Source organism: Doryrhamphus excisus, linkage group LG5, assembly GCF_037039965.1.
Source record: "Doryrhamphus excisus strain RoL-2023G ecotype Guam linkage group LG5, RoL_Dexc_Guam_v1.1, whole genome shotgun sequence".
Classification (NCBI taxonomy): Eukaryota; Metazoa; Chordata; class Actinopteri; order Syngnathiformes; family Syngnathidae; genus Doryrhamphus; species Doryrhamphus excisus.
In genome coordinates this window covers 13,913,016-13,934,890 of record NC_136361.1, presented here as the reverse complement: position 1 = coordinate 13,934,890, position 21,875 = coordinate 13,913,016, and the positions used below count along the sequence as shown (strand labels likewise).

The 21,875-nt window shown below is 40.1% G+C and overlaps 1 protein-coding gene across 5 annotated transcripts in view; it reads right to left on the bottom strand.

Moving 5' to 3' along the window:
- LOC131105031 (mannosyl-oligosaccharide 1,2-alpha-mannosidase IC) overlaps positions 1-21,875 on the bottom strand; it is a 160,595-nt gene that overhangs the window by 58,252 nt on the left and 80,468 nt on the right. For 4 of the 5 annotated variants that reach the window (XM_078790753.1, XM_058052720.2, XM_078790756.1 and 1 more), the window contains exon 2: positions 18,675-18,771. In XM_078790753.1, the coding sequence (XP_078646879.1) occupies positions 18,675-18,771 (97 nt within the window). Of the gene's footprint in view, positions 1-18,485; positions 18,538-18,674; positions 18,772-21,875 lie in introns of those variants that run through there. The other variant, XM_078790757.1, reaches the window with a different exon arrangement.

The following is a 21,875-nucleotide window of genomic DNA, read 5'->3' as shown; positions in this document are numbered from 1 at the left end:
TGAGTTTAAATTAAATACTTTTCTGCTTTGGTGGAAACCGAATAAAACAAATAAATGTGACCGCAGTCTCAATTTTCAACAAACGTTCCCGACAAGTAAGCAGTGAGAATGAGTAAGCATGAACATATGGATATGCTAAAAAAAAATCATGAGCGTTTAAGCATGGTACTAATTGTTGAAAGCAGCAAAATAGAGAGAAAGAAAGAGCGAGAGAGACGCTTGGTTTTGTTTTAAAATGTCAATCAGTGGAAGCCAGGTTGCCGACTTTAATCTTTGCTAATCCCAAATATATTGAAGTGATTATGCGAATGATCAATTAGCCGCTTCATTGCTTCACTGTGAAACGGATCAAAGCAAACGTGTACTAATAATAAACTCTAATAAACACTAATGACAACCTCTCACAGACTCATATTCGTATCGATCCCATTGCCGTTGGATGTGAGACGTGAGCACCCAAAGGCAGAGAAATCAAGCACAAAAATGACAAGAGACATGCAAGCCGTCGCCTCGTGTTCATTAATCATGGCTGTCATGGGACGGTCAGCGGCGGTCGCAGGCGGGATGCATTAAGACGACCACAGTCCGCTCGATCAATCATTCACCATTCCATGTTGAACTCCCTCGAGACGTTTTTTTTAAACTACACACACATAATTGTGATGCATGTGTGTGTCATTATAAAGTACTCCTTTCATTAATAATTGCACTAGGGATAGCTCAGAGGCAACATGTCTGCTCTCATTTGCTTAGCTTGTACAATGCAAAATCAACAGCCACAACATTAGGTATACTATACACGCTCTAATAACAACCACTGTGAGATAAGTGGTGTAAAAAAATAACATTTGGAGCTACTGGTAATGGCTCCCCTCCTATCCTGACCACTTTCTACAGAGGGACACCATCGAGAGCCTGCTGACCAGCTGCATCTCTGTCTGGTCTGGGAGCTGCAAGGCCTCGGACTGGATGTTACTGCAGAGAGTGGTGAGGACAGTGGAGAAGATCATTGGGACCCCGCTCCTCCCCCATTAAGGACATAGCAAACACCCGCTGCGTATCAAGAGCCCGTCGGATCTACTCCGACCCCACACACCCCCAGCATGGACTGTTTTCTCGCCTGGCGTCGGGGAGAAGGCTCTGCAGCAGCCGCTGTAGAACAAGCAGGTTTAGAGACAGCTACTTCCCCCTGGCCATCAGACTGCTCAATGCCAAATAAGCCCCTCTACCTGCCAACACGCACAACCAAAACTTTAAATTATTGTTATTCTAAATTAATTCATTCATTTTCTAGCGCTTTTCCTCACAAGGGTCACAGGGGTGCTGGAGCCTATCCCAGCTATCTTCAGGCGTGAGGCGGGTTACACCCTGGACTGGTCGCCAGCCAATCACAGGGCACATATAGACAAACAACCATTCACACTCACATTCATACCTATGGACAATTTGGAGTCGCCAATTAACCTAGTATGTTTTTGGAACGTGGGAGGAAACCAGTGTCCTGGGAGAAAATGGGTGGCCGAGGGTGGAATTGAACCCTGGTCTCCTAGCTGTGAGGTCTGCGCGCTAACCACTAGACCGCCGTGCCGCCCTGTTATTCTAAATTATTTAAATTATTTGTACAAATTACTGTTTACATTACTGTTTACGCTGTACATTGTTCATATTTGATGTCATCTATTTATTCTCCACATTATTATTTATTCTTTATTATTACACGGGAGCCAGGCAACAACATTTTGTTGGCAATTTCACTGCTGTGTTATTGTGCAATGACAATAAAGAAAGTATATGCCTATGTCTATTTATTTTAAGCAAAGTTTTTGTGCTTAGTGAGACCCCTGCAAACGACAACTATGATGATACAAGCGTTGATTAATCAGTCAGAACTGAGCATTATTACGTATGCGACCCCTCAAAAATTGGGGTCATGGAACCTTGGTTTTATTGATTCCAGCATACTGAAGATTGTCAGTCATCACCCAAAGAGGACTGGGGCCAGAAGAGAAAAGAGGCATACAAATATACAGGCCTGTATATACGTACGTATAAACAGTAAATATAACAACAATAAGTCATGTGCTTTGTTGTTGTGGGTGATGCTAATTGATGCAGATGCCCACATTCACACTAATCACACTGGCTCCGTTGCCACTGGTCACGGGTATCCAATTATCAATCGCAGGGGCAATGGACGTCTTGTTAGCGCTAATGCTGTCTGGCAGGGAAGAAGCAGGGGTTTGCGCGCCGATGAGTCAGCGCCATGTTAACCATGGCCCAGCTTTTTGCCATTCAGGGCACGGTTGACGGTTCAGAAGACGGATAAAATGCTCCGCGGTCTGACAATTATGAGGATCGGAAAGATCGGGGGACGAGTGGCAGCAGGATTAAGTTGGTTTATAAACCGTCTTAATGAAAATCAAACTAAAATCAACTTGGAGGATGTGAGAAATGGCATCACGTACATCAGTCAAGATGGCTGATCTCTTATGTCTACATGAGGAGGGCTCACAATGTGGATACACAGGACATTTTATTGGGTACGCCTGCACCATCTGCTGACACAACGACTGATGATGAATGCATTACAGTGGTTGTAGTTTACTGCACTGCATCACAATATTTCTAATATTTTGACCCTACCGCCACAATATTTGGGCTGGAAAATCCTGTTCATTTCCAGGGAATTAACAGGAATGAACTGGAAATTACAAAATATGGTTATGCTTTTTTAATGAAAATTACATTCCAAAATAATTTCATAAAACAATAAAAAAAATCTAAATTAATAAATAATTTCAAAACATTATTTTCCATGGAAATTGTCAAATGTGAAGAATGTGTCAAATTACTCTAAACATGTCAGAGCAATAAATATATTTGTAATAACAATAATAATTAAAATAATAATTCAATTATAAAATAAATGATTCATAATGCCAGTCATTATATTATTAACCTTAAAATTATTTTTATTATTTCCCAAAATGTAAAAGCGTACTTAATAATAATAGTATGATAATATAATAATAATAATAATAATAATAACAATAATAATAATAATAATAATAATAATAATAATAATAATAATAATAAAATGATAATAATAATAATTATAATAATCATTAACCTTAGAATATTTTTATTAATTCCCAAAATGCTTTTACATTTACTTAATAATAATAATAATAATAATAATAATAATAATAATAATAATAATAATAATAATAATAATAATAGAACCTTAATTACTCACTTGATTTAATGCGACTCATGGAAATATGTCAATTGAACCAGCAAAACAAAAAAAAACTAGTAAAAAAAAATCTCTATATATTATATAATATACAATACATACAATTGAACTTCCAAACAGATCAGAATGAATACTGCACTGTGCAAAATGGAGGACAACAGTTATTGATTTCTGAGCACTTGTTTAAATACAGGGAGCTTGAAGGGCTGGTTCGAGAAACTTGAAACCGCATAGTTCTTCATCAGTGCAAACCTGGCACTTGCACTTTGACTGCGGATACAACTGACCTCTTGTCAATCAATAAGCGATCAGAGCTTCAAACACGGACCGAGCGAGGCGCACACATTATCCTAATCAAAAGCGAACACCCAATGCAAACGACCGAGACTTTTAGAGTGGCGGCACGCTTTAATCTAATTGGCTGCGTATAATTTTTCCGCAAAGCATGTTCAGTGCATCCATCTTGGCTGATATGACAGCCTTTCAGATGAGATTACGTGGCGTTGTGATCCGCGGTGTTGTTATCCAACTCCCACAAGAACGATCGATCACTCACTATGGCTCGTATAAAAAAACAAACAAACAGGACTGGAGGTAAAAGCTGGAAGATCTGATTAGGACTTTACTAAGAACGCTAAGCACACTCAGGAACGGGTATTCCCAGGTCGCATGAGAAATATGGTGAGTGTTCCGTCCAGGGGGGGCTATACCAACCCTGACATTGTAAAACGCCTCATCTTTACACATCCTCAGTGAAACATCATAATGATGACATCTTATTGCCTGCAAGACGTTCCAGAACGGGGGTGGTCAACTACGAGCAAACTGGGGAAGGATGGGCTGGAAATGCCCCCCCGGGGTTGCACTAATAGAAGCACGCCTGTTTCCCGTAGAACGGTTGCCCACTCACTGTACACCCACACTGTTGAAATATGATACCTTAAAGCAAAGACTTGACCGCTTCACCTCTGCGGTTTGCTGTTTGTCTCAACCTCCTTCACATTACCCCCTCGGACCCCCACCCCCCCACCATGTTTGCAAGCATAAAATTTAGAGTGTTCGTGGCGGCAGAGGATGATGGCAGAATTACGAGTGAAACTGCATGAAATGAATTTCTTTTTGTCGTTATACTCCCGCCGCAAGGCTTCTGGGAACTTTCGCACCTTGCTCAACGGTCGGGGTCACACTTCAGAGGCGGCAAAAAAAAAAGGGTGGGGGGGGTCGCAGATGATAGCAACTGCCCTCCGGTGCCCTAGAAACCAGGGAGGGTGACACGGCTTTCAGGCATGGATTTATGCCACACTGAGTGATGTGAAGTGTTACTTGTAAGGCTAACCTACATTCCTGTAGGCGATAATGTGAAAGATTTGGGATTTTATTTCAAGCTGTTTTTTAAGAGAATCCAGCTTTCTCTAGTTCTCGGTGAATAAGGAGCTTCTCCTGGAAGAATTAACTGCAAATGGAGAGCGTATGCCATCTGCTTCTAGCTCTTTTGCTAACCGGATAGATGATGCAGACTGAGCAGCTAACGGCTAATCTTTGTCCAAAGGTTACAATGGTGTCGAATAAGCATGGACTTGACTTTCAGCAGGATCAAAGACTAGCTGACGGTCGTAAAATCATAAAATCCCAGTAGAATATATTGGATATGTCCGTCTTTGTTCTGCATGGAGGACATAGGTGACACTTTTTTAGTTACATCTTCCCGTTCTGGTGACACAAGTCATATTTCATCAAAAAAATTACGTAAAACAAAGGGTGTCCAAAGTGTGGCACAGGGACCATTATCTGCTAGATGTTTTTTTTTTATTGGCCCTTGGCAAATTCTAAAAATAAAATGAATAAATAAAGAAAACTATATTATTAGTAGGGATGCTTCGATCAGGGTTTTATGCTGCCGATTCTGATACCGATCATCCATGAGTGAGATTGTTTCTACATGTTTAGTTAGGGAGGTGGCGGAATAGTGTTTGTGTCAATTTCCTCCAGATTCCGCATTTAACAGTGGATTCCATTAATGCTGAAACCATATAAGGGCCTACACTGGGTCCCAATAGTACGAGACATGGGTGATCCTTTTTTGGAATCGGCATTCATTGGCATATGCTGATCACATGATTATTACAAAAATCGACCAATACTGATCGGCGGCCGATCGATCAAAGCATCCCTAATTATTAGCCATTACGCTAATTTGCTGTAGCACCTCTAACACTAAGCATATTTTGACCTACAACACCAGTCACAGGTTTAGACACAGCTCTATTTTTCTGTATGCAGCCATCAATGTAAACATACTGTGTAGGGATGTCAGATTAGTGCAATCAATCAGTGCAATTATTGCAATTATTTGCAATCAATTAATTAGTCATATTTAGTGCATTTTTTTTTAAATCTTGTAAAATTTGTTTTTTATACATTGGGCTTCTCGTGGTTGAGTTGTTGGGGGGAAACAATGGTCAGTCACCCTGAAGTCGACATTGATTGGCTGTCATTGTGTTTGGACTTGTGTAGCATTAGCTGATTGGCTTGGGAGGGCAAGGTGAGGAGAAGCGAGCAGCGGAGAGAAGACCTGAAAATGTAGGTGCATGAGTGTCCAATGAATGGAAAATGTACATTCAGAGTGATTTTTAGGTGAGATTAATTAGAGGATTCATTTAAAATCCTAATCATTTTTTTAACATCTCTTGACAGCACTAGTAATGTGACCAATAAATGTCTGTTAGGATACTTTGTGGTCATGTGCGATCATCAATAGCAAATGTGAAAACTTTATTCCAACGAGTTTCTATCAGCTCTCCATGTTGGGTGAGAAAACATGAGCGACCAGAGATTTTTATTTGCTGGCTAAAAAGAGGGGGGCGGTGTGGGGTGGATACAACCGGGCGGATGTGATTGAGGAAAGCATGCTGCACTCAAGCAGCTCTAAATAAAGTTCTGTATATTAATAGTCCCCTAAAACCACCACCAGCTTAAGCGCTTGGCAGGAAACGCTTGTGATTAAAGCTGCCAAACACTGATTACTACGACATGTCCCCGGTCGCAGCAACGTCATCGCTGCAGTGATTCCCGGGGGGAGCGACGTCACCGCAGACTGATCAGTGATCACAGATTACATAAACAGTCGATTTAAGCATCTTAGCGGGACCGAATACCACAACGCGCAAAAAACATCAAGCAGTTCTGTACACAAGATTGAGTCAATTTGACCCTCGCTCTGGTCGCCATCAGCCTGCAATCGAAGCAGTACAGTAAAATGGGAGCACAATCCCCCATAATCCCGCAGCATCGTCATACATTCAGAAACCAGATTTTCATCATCTCGGGTATAATCCCTTTGCAGGGGCTTGATGATGGGTCTGCGCCCCCCCCCAAGAGAGAGACATGTCCTAATCCCTGAAAGAAAAGAGGGAAAAACTTGGTGGCGATGATGTCGGAAACATTGCGCCGTGGTCATTTTCTTTGTTTGCCTCACGTTACTCGGACATAATATAGTAGCTAATTCGTGGATGTAAGCGGTACTTTTTCCAAACATTTTCACACAAAGGACCAAATACAAAAAACAAACGTATACAGTCATGTGACAAAATAACAAGCCAGCATACGTGTAACACAGACATCATCTAAATTGTGAATTCATTAGATGTTTTGTTTAATTGCGGCCATGTTTTTCAAATCATTTTGCTCAAATTTGGTACACTTGTCCCTTAAAGCTGTGTACCAGATTTCAGTGGGTTCAGTGGGTTAAGTAGAACCTGGTGAGCTATCGTCAAAAATTTCAAGTCAATCCAATCTGATTTAGGGATCAAACTATGGGGTTTTAATAACAGTGCCAACTTGTGGTGTATTTGTCAGAACAATTACAATAACATCTAATCTTTATGCATTATGCATTATCACATAGTATCAAAATTTGGGACATCTGTTTTTAATATCTAACTTTTTATATCTGACTGCTGTGCCCCGCCTCGCTTTTACTCATGTTTTAACTGTGTATTAACGAATGAATGTTGTATTTTGGTGAGTCTTCTACTCTGTTTACTTGCTTTATTCAACTCCATTCTTCTGTAAAGTGTCTTTGAGTATTTTGAAAAGCACTATACAAATAAAATTTATTATTTATTATTATTAAAATTGAGGTGAAAGAAAAAGTACCAAACAAAAGTATGCGTTCAAAGACTGTCGGATAAAGGGGACAAGCAGCCGCTCATATTAAACATGTAAAAACTGTGGAATTTCTAACTCTATATTATTATTATTATATTTCAACATGTTTTTTTTAACATTGTGCAATGTTTACACAGCCAGGTGGTTGGGGACCCCTGCCTACAGCATGCTTGAGGATATGATTAAAAATAATGTAAGAATGACATACATATCTATAGAACTGGCTTCTTTATTTTATAATGTGAAATTAATGTTTGTTTGTCTATATGTGCCCTGTGATTGGCTGGCGACTAGTCCAGGGTGTACCCCGCCTCTCTCCCAAAGACAGCTGGGATAGGCTCCAGCATACCCACGACCCTCGTGAGGATAAGCGGCACAGAGAAATAGATAGATGGATTAATGTCCACATCAACAAATGTAACCATCGAATCGTATCTGTACACTTTATGGCTGTATGATTTTTCTGCTGAACACTTTTGACAGGCGCTCCGGTCGAAAACGTCACATGTGTCACACAAAGAATCATCATCCAATGTTGATTTTTTTTTTTTTGCAATGTACTCTCAGATCAGATTTATCACCTAAGTGCAGGTTGCTATAATAACAGCTGATGTCTTCCACATCATGATGGAGCCCATGGGATGTAAAACTGGATAGACCAGGGGTCTCAAACACGCGGCCCGTGTTTGTATTTTCAAACTAGTTTGAGGCCCCCGCCTTGATATGAAAGTTTAATGTTAGTGCGGCCCGCGCAAGTTTGATATGGATGCTGTATGGTATCATGTACCCAGAAAAAATTATTACGTTTGATTAATGTTCATGTTAAAGGTTAAATAACTGTTAATAGTTATCCTCCCTATCCGTGTGGAAGTGGTACGTTTTTGGCTTTTTAAGTTTAAAAAAAATAACTTGGAGGCTACTGTTTAGGTCGCTAGCTCTCTAGTTTGCGAGTTAGCATGTGTCTCAAGACCCTGCAGTTGCGCAATATGTTGTAAATAAAAAGAGTATAAATGTAACTATAGTCGTGTTTTGTCATGTCTACAGGGATCTAATAATGCTTTGTTAATTATAATCTGAAGAGAATAATTTGTCTACCCACCAACTATATGTGGTTTCTTGAGTTTTTATTATTTGCCGTTTTATTATTATTATTATTATATTTATTTAGTTATTACTGATTGATTGATTTTCTTTATTCTTGATTTGTTTATTTATTTTTCATCTTATTTTGCGTAGAAAAATAAAAAGTAAGATATTTGAGAACAGTGGAATGTTTTATCAGAGCTTTTATTGTAGAAAATTGCGAAGTTTTTTAAGTTTTTTTGTTTGTTTTATTTTGGAAAACCTGATGCGGTCCAGTCTCACCCAAACCCAAGCTCCAGTGGCCCCCAAGTAAATTGAGTTTGAGACCCCTGAGATAGACCCAAGGTGGAGAGTGGGCATATGGTAACAAGACTTCTTTCCTTAAACCTCAGCACCAGGGACTATTGAGAGGTAATTGCCAGGGAGGGTAAATACTTGTCTCCGAAGAATGTTGAAGGTAATTGCTGGTGGAAGATGTTGCCAGTTGAATGCGTTTAATATTAGAGTGGTGGTGCTCCAGGCTTACTGTATGTGTGCATGCCAGCTAAATCACATAAGCAGTAAAAGTTTCATAGAAATAAGTGCTTCCTAAGCAGAAATCACGAGAAGCTCAGTCACTGCTGTTTGTCGTACAAGATTACAATCAGGATGTTCGACAACGCAAATTGATCTTAAATCCCGCGCTGCTATTTGCTCTGTAAATCATTATTTCACCTTTCAGTTCAGCCACTAAACAATAAATAGCCGTGGCTCCATCATTTGGACCATTGATCCAAGCTAAATCACCGTTGCCGGCCATCTCCTTCCCCTCTCTCCGTCACCTCGGAGCACCTGGCAGATGCTGCTTTAACAGCACATGAGATGGTCCAATAAACATTTGGTTTTAAACGGTTCCCCGGGCTCACCGCTAGAGAGGGAGAAAGGTGAAGGGTTCACACGAAGGAGATCTGGGCATTTTGTATTCAGCAAAGAGAGCCAACTCTTGGGATGAGGACAGGAGAGAAAATGTATATTATATAAACATTTATATTATATAAACAATTTCATGTACAGTGAAACCGCTGTTACATAAATATGTTGCTTAGGTTTGTGTACACTTCCCAGTTCGCATACATTATGCACTGCAGGAGTCCAACTGTATTGCGAATGTACTTTAGCAGCGTGTTAGCATGGAACCCTAAACCCAAAGTCATTGGCTGTGTTCCAAACCGCATACTCACCTACTACTCATACAAGCTATGCAGTATTCAGTGTGTCTACACTGGCAGTATGCAATTTTTGAGTATGCGAGAAGTTCCCGGATGCATACTGCATTCGCCAGAAATGTTGAGTATGTATCATCAGCTTTACTACTCACACTCAAATTACCCAGGATGCAACGTGATGTGATGTCACCAAGAAAAAAAAAAACATTGGCTGAACACTGAGCAGCAGGATGGACCAAACAGCGATGTCAAGCATATATTGCGAGTTGGTTCGCTTCTTGTTTTCAAAGTAAAAGCAGTGATTTATCACTATGTTTTTTTGTATGAGAAAAGTTTTATTTTGTGAAAATATGTGTTGCTCACTTCGTCTAGCTTAAATTTTGCCGAATTTGTCCAAACGAAATTGGAAATGGTTGGTATTTGGAGAACTAAATGGCACACTTGGGATCTAAACAGCCACTTTCTCACCTGATTTTAAAAAAATCTCAATAAAATTATGTATTTAAAGAGTTTATAGCTAAAATGAAATCAGCTTCAGCCTGTCCATTTCGGCTCTGATAGGAGCACAATGCATTATGGGTTATCATGTGGTACGCTGTCGTGTAAACGCTTTGCATACTGTCTGATGGATTGGGTATGCAGTATGGAGTGTGGACAATATGGGCATGGAAGTATTTAGTAGTTAGTATGCGGTTTCAAACACAGCCATTGTCCCCTAGTTCAGTCGCTTATCTATGACATCATCAGCGTTGGACTCTGTAGTGCTTTGCTAACTAAAATTTAAACTATATGCCTCTGCCTCTTTTATGTTGGATTAAGACTGCAAAATAACACCACAATGGAACCATAGAAAGTAGCAAGGTTGAGAAACACAATAGAATTGAGGAAATAACTCACAGGAAAGATAAAGAGCCGTGTGGATGTCCGTGTGGATCTGGCTGCCTGATAGCCATCTTGTCAACAATCCATTTTGGTAGTGAGGTCATTGATGGACCCCGAGCAGGACTCCCAGGTATTTGTAGGACATAGGTGGACTCCAAATGAGAGAGCAGTCTTCCACCGATGACAAAGGCTTTTTGATTTTGTCTTTATGAATTATTTTTCAGGTTATTTGCTTAGCATTCTGACTGTCACACATGTACAGGTGAGTGTTGTCCACCATTTTGGCTGGATTAGCTGCTGTTTGACTGATGATCACGGCATAATCTCCGAGCCTCAAAAACTCACCATATTCCATCAACGCCATATTAAATTAAAGCTTTTCTGTGTGCTTCTACTATGACATCGTTTTCGTTGCATGTGCTTGGTTTTGTTTTGGTTTTGTTTTGGCACAGTGTGAAGGAACGTGGGAGGGTGACATTCCCCAATAACACGAGCCAAAGGTTATCAGCTTTTGTCGACATTTATCGATAAATGGTATCATGGCCGATCGATCGGAGCATCCCTAATTATTAGCCACCACAAAAGGTCCAGTAGCATGCCTTCCACCAGCCAACAAGTATGTTTACACTGAAAACCTCCCACATGTGGAAGGGTCAGCTATGACAGATTGCAATATTTTCAACACACAATCCCAAACTTTGCCCACACCATTTACTAGACAAAGGTTAAAGTGTCAGTTGGCGGGGGCATTGACGTTGTCCACAAGGGGTTGAATGTCTCTCGGTTCCGATTAGGGCCTTGCACATCAAAGAGAAAGGAATAGAGTGGATGGGAAATTGTATCACATCAAAAGAAGGAAGGAGTGGGCGCATCAGGCAGTGAGTGGGAGTTTCTTTTTAAAAAGCCTTCAACCTGAGCCCTTTTAACTCTACCTTAAATTATAAACTGAAACCTAAAGGGGCAGCTGTAACTCTAAATTTTAGACTTGCACTGATAGACAAATAACCATTGACATCTACAGTAATTTAAAGTCTTCATATATGTAACTGTTATGCTTGATGGTAGCCATGTTTTTACACCATTCATTCATTTTCTACCGCTTGTACTCTCAAGTGTCGCGGGGGGTATGCTGGAGCCTATCCCAGCTGTGTTCAGGCCAGAGGCAGGGTACACCCTGGACTGGTTGCCGGCCAGTCACAGGGCACATATAGCCAAACAACCATTCACACTCACATTCATACTTATGGACAATTTGGAGTCACCAATTAACCTAGCATGTTTTTGGAATTTTTGTGGGAGGAAACTGGAGTACCCAGGCATGCACGGGGAGAACATGCAAACTCCATTGCCGAGGGTGGAATTGAACTCATGTCTCCTAGTTGTGAGGCCTGTGCGCTAACCACTCGGTCGCTGTGCAGCCATTTTTCCACCAAACTTATTCAAATTGTCCACACTTGTGCTTGTCAGTCGCCTAAAAGTGTGTACCTAAATTTGTGGTGATTTGGCTAAACAAACTAGAGTTAGTGGTTGTTTTGTAAAGGAGGTTCAATAACAGCACCACTGTGTGGTGTATATTTGTCAAAAATATTATCACACAGGAAACGTTGAAGGAAAAATGATCATATAAATGAGTTGGTAGAAAAATTCAGTGACAACTTTGTAAATATTGGTCCCAATTTAGAAGATTAAATATCCCAAACTCCTTGTCAGTAGAGCAGGGGTGTCATACTGGTGCTGTGGAGGGCCGAGACGCTGCAGGTTTTCTTTCCTGCTGCTCACTAAAGCAGGTGATTGTAATGATCAACACTTTCAATTTGAGGGACGGAGCTCTCAATTAAGTCACCTGCTGGTGATTGCTGGTTGGAAAGAAAACCTGCAGTGTTGAAATAAAAACTGTATATGTAATGATTACACATACATAAAGTGGAAGAGCTTCAAGGATGAACGTTTAAATGTGAGCTAGCTCATACTGTTTACCTTTAAAAAGAGGCTATAATGGGACTGTGTCCGCAATCATTTATTGCCCGTAACAAACGGCAATATAAACCCCGGTTTGCATTTCATCTAGAGTGTGCTTAGAGGGAATTAGACGTCTTTTATCAGTGACCGTGAGGAGTTTTTCCAAACGTTTCAGTCTCAAAGCATCCCGCCTTGGTTTGAAATCCGAGGCGATCGGCTCTCCAGTCCACCATATTGTTGTAGCTTAACCAGAAAACATGATAAATCCACTCCTACTGAGCTCAGAGTTTACTTGAGGGATTCATTGTCAGGATTTTTCCCAGCCTGGTAACCCAGAGACATGCGGAAAAGGCATCCAAGAGCAACAGACTGTCCTGCTCCGAAAAATGTTCCCTGAACTGCTTTTGTATGCAAGCAGCACTTTGAGTGATGGACACTTGACTTGGAAAAAAACAACAACCTGCTGCTTTGTTGGGGTCGTCGTTGCTGGCCTGGTGTTCTCATGCTCACTCTCGGGATCTGGGTTGTGGGCCTGGGACTCCAGAAGATTCTGCCCATCTATGCTTAGGGTGCCCTGCTCAATGGTAATTTAAGATTCCATGGATAATTTCAATATATATTTCACTATATATAGTGAAATATAAATATATATATTATATATATTTTTTTTATCAGGGCTGCCAATCGATTAAAATATTTGATTGTGATTAATCACATTTGTCCATAGTTAACTCACAATTAATCACATTTAATCAGAGATATAAATTATTTTATATCGTTTATATCTATAATAAGTTGGGGAAATCTCTTTGCGGTAAATTATTCGATGTGCAACTACATTACTACAATTACATCAAATTTTATGTAAAAATATATCAATTTCGGATCTATGGGCCATTATTTGAAACAATACAATCTGCAAGAAGATTTTTGTATTACTATTTTTCTTAATTATTATAATATTAGCCCACAAATGTTCAGCAAATACAAAATGTGAGTGAGTGAGACCTCTGTTAAAGGAAACTTTTGTTAACGCATCATTAACATAATAGTAATAGGGGGTGCGTGAATAAAAAAGAAAAACATTTAGCACCTAACACTCGCAATTACGAGTGTGCCTGAATGCCTCTCGGTGCAAGGAGCTTGAAGCAGGAAGGATCATACTGTAGCAACAAATAAGTAAGTTTGATGATTTTGAGCATGAAACAAAACTAGCAAACTGCTGTCTGTTATGATCGAGCTATTTAGCTTTTTCTTAGAAAGGTGCATCATGTAACTCCCCGGTCACAAGTTGCCGCTGCATTCACGGACACTTAGTCATCACAGTAAACAAACCCAAACATGCATATGCAACCCAAATCACGTGATATTTAAAAAAACCAACCACTTGTAACAAAATGTTGGACCTATAACAGACATCAATGTTAAAGAAATAGACATCAGATGCTTCTTTATCATGATTGCTAAACTGAACAATCAATTTGGTATGAAATGAATTTGCAGACTTAAACCACAGCCACCCTGAGTGGAAAAAAAAGTGACGCTGAAATTCAATCCATTCAAAAGGGAAGGATGCCAGCATTAGAGTGGAATAAAATATACAGTATGTAGAGTGATTACTTATGCATGTTGCCATGCGCAATTTTCGCCCAGAATTACTATAACATGAATGAACTGATGAATTATGTTGAATATCTTATATTCTCAACAATACTATTTGACTTACTGGCTGGACAGGAAAGGTTTTAACAATTTGAAAATGTAAAATGATCTTCCCTCTGTTTATACAACCTGCCTCGGTTCAAAGAAACATTTAGTATTCACATTTATAATGTGAATACGGCTAAAGGCACAGTTATTCCAAATACAGTGAAATTTTTTAAAATCTTTGAGCTAACAGATTTGCACTTCATCTTTCCTGAAACACTCATTTCAATATTGATCTGGTGTGTGTTTTGTGTTTTTTTTTTTTTTTTACATAAATCTTGCCGACAGACAGACAATCCAGCAGAAGCAGATTAAAAGATGACCCCTTTGGCAAAATGATGGTTTATGCTGAATGAAAGTTTAAAAAAAGGGCCGGGGGGGGCAGATAAAGCTCTTAAAGCCAAAGTACACACCAAACATACTGATGGGATTTCATATCAGAAATAAAGCCTCGTAAAACATGACCTCATCCCAATCACTGCCCAGTCGCTTGTGGTTTGATCGCTGGCTTTATGTCCGCTTCTGCCGTGTTGTGTTACAATGAAAAAAAACATTGTAATTAACAGGAGCATAGTAATATGTTTTAGTTATAGTAGCTATGTGGTTGGAGCCCGAGAGCACGGCGGCAGAAAAATTACCACCAGAAAAATCTCCCAGTGTCAGGAAAAGTCTATACATTTGTCGCTGATTGCTTTTGAAAAAATAAGTCAGCAAGAGGGCGGCACGGCGGTCGAGTGGTTAGCGTGCAGACCTCACAGCTAGGACACCAGAGTTCAATTTTACCCTCTGCCATCTCTGTGTGGAGTTTGCATTCTCCCCGTGCAAACTCTAGTGTGTTTAGCCGAATCACCACAAATTTTGGTACACACTTATAGGCGACTGACAAGCACAAGTGTGTAAAATTTGAATAAGTTTGGTGGAAAAATGGCTGCACGGCGACCGAGTGGTTAGCGCACAGGCCTCACAACTAGGAGACATGAGTTCAATTCCACCCTCGGCCATGGAGTTTGCATGTTCTCTTCCCCCCGTCCATGTGTGGGTTTTCTCCGGGTACTCCGGTTTCCTCCCACATTCCAAAAACATGCTAGGTTAATTGGTGACTCCAAATTGTCCATAGGTATGAATGTGAGTGTGAATGGTTGTTTGATTATATATGTGCCCTGTGATTGGCTGGCGACCAGTCCAGGGTGTACCCCGCCTTTTGCCCGAAGACAGCTTGGATAGGCTCCAGCACCCCCCGCGACCCTCGTGAGGAAAAGCGGTAGAAAATGAATGAATGAAGTCAGCAAGAGGGTTTGGAAAGTCACCAGATTTATCGAGAAAATGGCCAAGTTGGCAACACTGGGCTGTATATGAGGTGGGAAGCCATTACCAGATGGAGAATCACATCTCTTTGCAAAGAATGTGAACAATACGTTCAAGGAAACAATATACAGTATGGAGTGTTGCCTTCAATTTTGTGGTTTTGTGTCTCCAAGTGGGTTTTAATGTGATGGAAATGACTCTTTTAATGCTAAAGGTTGCCAACCTCGGGTTAGAAGATCATTAAAAAGTCACTTTTGCATAATACGGGCCCATAATTATGTTCAAATTATTGTGGTAGAATCAACACAAACTGTATGGACTGTAAAAGTATGCAGAAGCTCCTTTCCTCAGAGCAAAGCTAACAAGATTCAGCCTTGAGGGTTGCAGTCAGGAACGACTTGAATGATCCGGTAATCTCATGCAAGACAAAAGACGACAACTGCTGAGGCTCAGTGAGTGTGGAGAACATCTCGTCTTTGGTGTTTGTGTCTGAGTACGGTGCAGCGGAGATATCTTCCGGCATCTCTCGGCATACATGGACAGCCTCCATTCGCTGGCCGTGGAACCAAACATGTCTGTTTACTCCCAGGATTACATTTAAGAACACAGCATCCAATTTCATACCTGGCTTCCCTGCACCGCCTCTCCCGCTGCCTTGAACGTGACATTTATGAACTAGCATGATGCCCTTTCCTGCGCTAATCTGCCGGAGACTCGGAGTAGTGTTAGAAAAAGAAATGTATTTCTGGAAACATTGATATTATGTATTTATTTTTTGGTGGAGGAACATATCAGGCACACTAAGGGTCAATACTAGGCTGCACGGAACACTTAACCAAGGTAATTGTCAACGAGAAGATGACAACTCTTCTCTCTATTATCTATTATTAGGACTCTGGTTTGTGTGCCATGACAATAACAAATCAACCCACTATCCATTAATAATACAATAAATCATCTGCAAAAATACTTCATAACATAAGCCTAGTCGTTTTAAGGAACTACAGCAAAAAAACGAGTCAAAGATTCTCTATATACAACAGGAGTGCTCTGCTGGTTTAAAGGAGCAGCAAAAAAAAAAAGTCAAAGATCCTCTACACGTCACAGGAGGACTTAGCTGTTTTAAGGACGATTACATTAACATTAAATAAAATATTACATTTATGTTATGTAATTATGCTGCAATGGAGAAGTGCTGGACAGAGTTTCATTGTACAATGTCAGAGTGACAATACAGTTTTTTTATTCTATTCTGCTCTATTCCAGGCTGCACGGCGGATGAGCAGTTACCGCACAGGCCACACAGCTAGGACACCCGAGTTCAATTCCACCCTCGGCCATCTCTGTGTGGAGTTTGCATGTTCTATCCGTGCATGCGTGGGTTTTCTCCGGGTACTCCGTATTCCTCCCACATTCCAAATTGTCCATAGGTATGAATGTGAGTGTGAATGGTTGTTTGTCTATATGTGCCCTGTGATTGGCTGGCCACGAGTCCAGGGTGTACCCCGCCTCTCGTCTGAAGACAGCTGGGATAGGCTCCAGCACTACCCCCCCCCCCCCCACACAACCCTCGGGTAGAAAATGAATTAATAAATGAATGCTCTATTCTATTCTAAGATCCTCTACATGACCAAAAAACATGCAAGTCAAAGATCCAAAAATGCTATTTCAGAGATCCTCTATTTGACAGGAGAGCACAGATTGGTTTTCAGGAACTACACCAACAACCAAGATCTTCTATAGGTGACACGAGCGCTCTGCTGTTTATATATAGTAAGAATATTCAAAGACTGTCTATTTGACTGGGCTGCACGGTGGACGATACAGGGGTTCAATTCCCTCCTCAGGCATCTCTGTGTGGAGTTTGCATGTTCTCCCCATGCTCCTGGTACTCCGGTTTCCTCCCACATTCCAAAAACATGCTAGGTTAATTGGCGACTCCAAATTGTCCATAGGTATGAATGTGAGTGTGAATGGTTGTTTGTCTATATGTGCCCTGTGACTGGCTGGCGACCAGTCCAGGGTGTACCACACCTCTCACCCGAAAACAGCTGGGTAGGCTCCAGAATGCCTGTGACCCTTGTGAGGATAAGCGGAATAGAAAATTGATGGATGGGTCTATTTGAGAGGAACCATTTAGTGGTTTCAATGAACTACACACAGGATGTGTGTATATTTAATTTTTCTGACTGATATTCGCAACTGTAGTCGAGCCAACATGAGTAGGGAAATGGAATTTGATTGTTCAAATTGAAATTAAACAAAATATAGCAAGTAATGTCGTGGGAAAACAAATGGGCCCAAATTATAGGCGTGGCCCAACGATAAGAATGAATTCAAATGGAACTGTCATTGTAGCAAAGCAACACAAACTGCAGCCTCCAAAGTGAGGCCATAATCCATCCTGTATTTAAAAGAACACATTCTATTCCATTACAACCTGAAGGCAGGATTTAATTCATCCCTCGTGATAACATTCATTAAAGTTCACAAGCCTAGCGCAAGGATAAATCAAATCAAAGAAAAATGATCAGATAATCCAATTTAAGTCTCTGCTATGGTGCAGTGCGACAACTAAACTATATTTCATTAGAAATTGTTATTTTTTTTTGCAATGGAATATGAATTTCATGCTTTCCTTAATTTTATTTGTTTAATTGTGTGTATTTAATCACATTTTAAAAGTACTCGAGTGAGAATTCAGTAATAAATCATACAAACACCCCATGACAAACATAAACATTTTATGTAATTTTCCCCCCCAGTGTTATTCAATTAAAAAGTATAGATTGAAAAACCTAAAAATAGTGAAATTATCTTAGCTATTCTTACAAATTCTTCCAATTTCAGATGATCATAGCCTCAATAATATCTGAACATGTGTGCATTTCAAAATGACATTTAAAAGAGCCGACACTCACCAAACATGTTTCCAATATGGCCGTTCTTAGTCATATTATTCAATTAAAAAATATAGATTGAGAAAACTAAAAATAGTTAAATTATCTTGGTTATTCTTACAAATTCTTCCAATTTTAGATGATCATAGCCTCAATAATATGTGAACATGTGTGCATTTCAAAATGACATTTAAAAGAGCCGACACTCACCAAACATGTTTCCAATATGGCCGTTCTTAGTCAAAGGCCGGAGCTCGTTCTTGCCCCAGGCGTACTGCTTGTAGTTGTCCCAGGCAAACTTCATCATCTGCAGCAAAGACACAGCAGGCACGTACGTGTCATTAAATGTGTACAGCTCCAGGCGGCCAATGATATTTCATGATTACTGATCAGGAAATCACGCATTCCTGAAACAAAACTGCACTGACATTTCTAAACTCCACCGAAATGTCACTCGATTCACTTTTTGGCAGGAAATGACTTTAAAAGCTTTTCATTATTCACATCTTTTATCCCCAAATTAACAAGTTCTACGACCTCGCAGGTCTCAGCTAATTAGTCTTAACTGCAGCGACGTTCCATGTTTTGTCACATCTAAACTTCCTGTGATCAACACATTCATTTGTAAGATGCAAAACTGGCTCACATTAGCTCAAGTATCAAATATTTTATCAGTGATAGCGTACGAGCCCACAGGCTCTTGTAAACTGGCGAACAACATGAAACCGTCCAGCTCTGGCAGAGACTACACATTGAAAACAACAACTAAGGACGCTAATAAAACGGTGCGTTATTTGGAAGGCAGTTATAGTTGGAGAGAGGCTGTTATTTCCTAAACATAAAAACCTTTTAAATATTAATAATGACTTGGAGTGGATGAAAAAAGGGAAAAGAAAACAGTTCCCTCAATTATTAACAAGTATAATGTTTCACTGTATCAGCAACAGAACCAATGTTGTAATTGCAATAAGGAAGAAAACGCTGATGACTTCATGGTAGACATCCATACCATGCAGAGGGAGATGGAGATGCTGGATGCTAACCATTCATGACACTTCAAATGCAGCAACCGTGTGGCATCAATAATTTTTTTTTATGAATGCCACACGATATTAATGCCGGCCAGAGTTATTAATGTCAATGTTTGGGATCTGCAAATAATAAAAGACCCTATGTGGTTATTTGCTTTGGTAGAATATAAACCCAGCAGTGCATGGACTGTGGTTAACCGCAACGTTTACAGTTGGGGTATTGGCTAAAACTTAGGTATATCGATGATTAATTCATGATCCAATTAATTGACTATTTTAGTAATTCATTCATTCATTCATTCATTCATTTTCTACTGCTTTTCCTCACGAGGGTCGCGGGGGTGCTGGAGCCTATCCCAGCTGTCCTTGGGCGAGAGGCAGGGTACACCCTGGACTGGTCGCCATTCTTGCTGCGGGCCAATAAATACACAAGCACAAGCTGAAAAAGGCCCTTGAGCCTCACTTTCAAGACTCCTACTCTACAGTCTGACCAATTATGGCAATGGTCTTATTTTATTTGAACATGCATCAGGTTACAATGGAATACATCACATAAATCAATGACATAATCAATTACTGAATTTATCAAATCAAGGTACTGATTCATCGACGAAGAAAATAATCGTGAGTTGCAACCCTACTTCATGATACAATACATATCACAGTACTTGAGTTTTTGCCAATATATTGTGATAGATTACATAATTCACTGAGAAATTAAAGATGCAGCTGCATGCAAATTGTTAAAAATGTGAACGAACAGTGAATTCCGAATGCTAATGCTAAAACCTATGCTAACCAGAAAGCAACATCAGTTTGTAATTTGTACATACCGAGGTGCATATACTTGATTTCAGCATACTGTGAAGATTGAGAAATAGTCGTAACTCTGCATCAGTGTACCAGATCACAATATTTCTGATATGCCAGGAGCTGCCAATCACTCATTCTTACACTACACAGCGACACTCAAAATTCTATCCCGAGCCATTTTCCACCCTAAAGATTCATGGATTCTGTCATCTTGCGAATAAGTCAACTAATAAAAACAAACAAAAAGCAATGTAAAACTCATTTGCATGAAGACCCTATCGGGGAAAAAGAAAGTATGACAAGGTTGTGACACCATGTTCTGCATCACCCCATCAAAGAACACAAGAATGTCGAGTTTTTTTATTTGAAACCATCTTTTTTATATTCATAGACCGTCTCAGCCTTCCGGCGGCTTTAAGAGCAGAGAAGAACAAAAGTGATAAGAAGGGGGGAAAAAAAGTATCAGGGACACAAGACATCTTTTGTCACTTTGTGTTTTGTTTCAAGGTCGTTTAAAAGTGTACTGTAAGAGTTCATGAACCTGACGGCATTAATCATGATGGGTGTTGCATAAGAGTCATTAAAGTTAGTGACAGTACATGATCACATTTTTATGATCAATAGAGGTCTAACTGTGCATTTTCAGTACTGAGTGTTCCCACATGGTATAAATTAAGTGAAGGACAGAAAGTGTAAGTGCTTTGTGATACGTAGCCACCCGTCCAGTCCGTAGACAAATACACTCATGGTTTACATTTTTTGGTTTTATGTTATGGTATTTTATATCCTTGTATCTGTTTTTCAGATATAAGTGGTTCAGTACATCAGTCCAAAAACTGAACTTATTTAACTTTTAATTAGTTAATATAAAAAAAATGCAGCAATCCATTGAAAACCTGCCTATTTTTTCATGTTTAATGCTAGAACCAATCAAGGAATTAGTAGGCTAGAGCAGTGATTTTCACCATTCTACGGGATTAATCGTCCTTTTGAGTTATTTCACCATACACGCAATAACTGATGCAACAAAGTTGCATGCGGCTTTGATGGCTTGCCTGATGCACATGCCGTGCCCCCTGGACCTTGCGATCGGCGGCGCGTGACATCCTGACCCAAGGTCTTGGGTATTGGCATATAGCCCTGGCTGTACAGTCCCTGATTCATTTTAATTAACGACTCTGTAGCCAAACAACAGCCAATTAGTTTGACCGCAGAAGTCTCACGCCATCAGCTTGTGTCTGTTGGTGGGCGTCGCTGTGACTGTTCATGTTGTGTGTTAGCAACATGTCACTCTAGCCCAGTGTTTTTCAACCTTTTTTGAGCCACGGCACGTTTTTTACATTGTAAAAATCTTGTGGCACACCACTAACCAAAAATGTTACAAAATGTCACCACGACCTCACACATGCATCAATAAGTCTATCGGAGGAACAAGGTAGGTGTTGCCACACGGACCAATATTACATTGCTCTGCCAGTCTTTACACCACAGACACTCCACAGTAGCCACGTTTTTAACTGACAAGTTTTTCTCTTTCCGAATGACCTTTCGGGAAACAATGGTATCC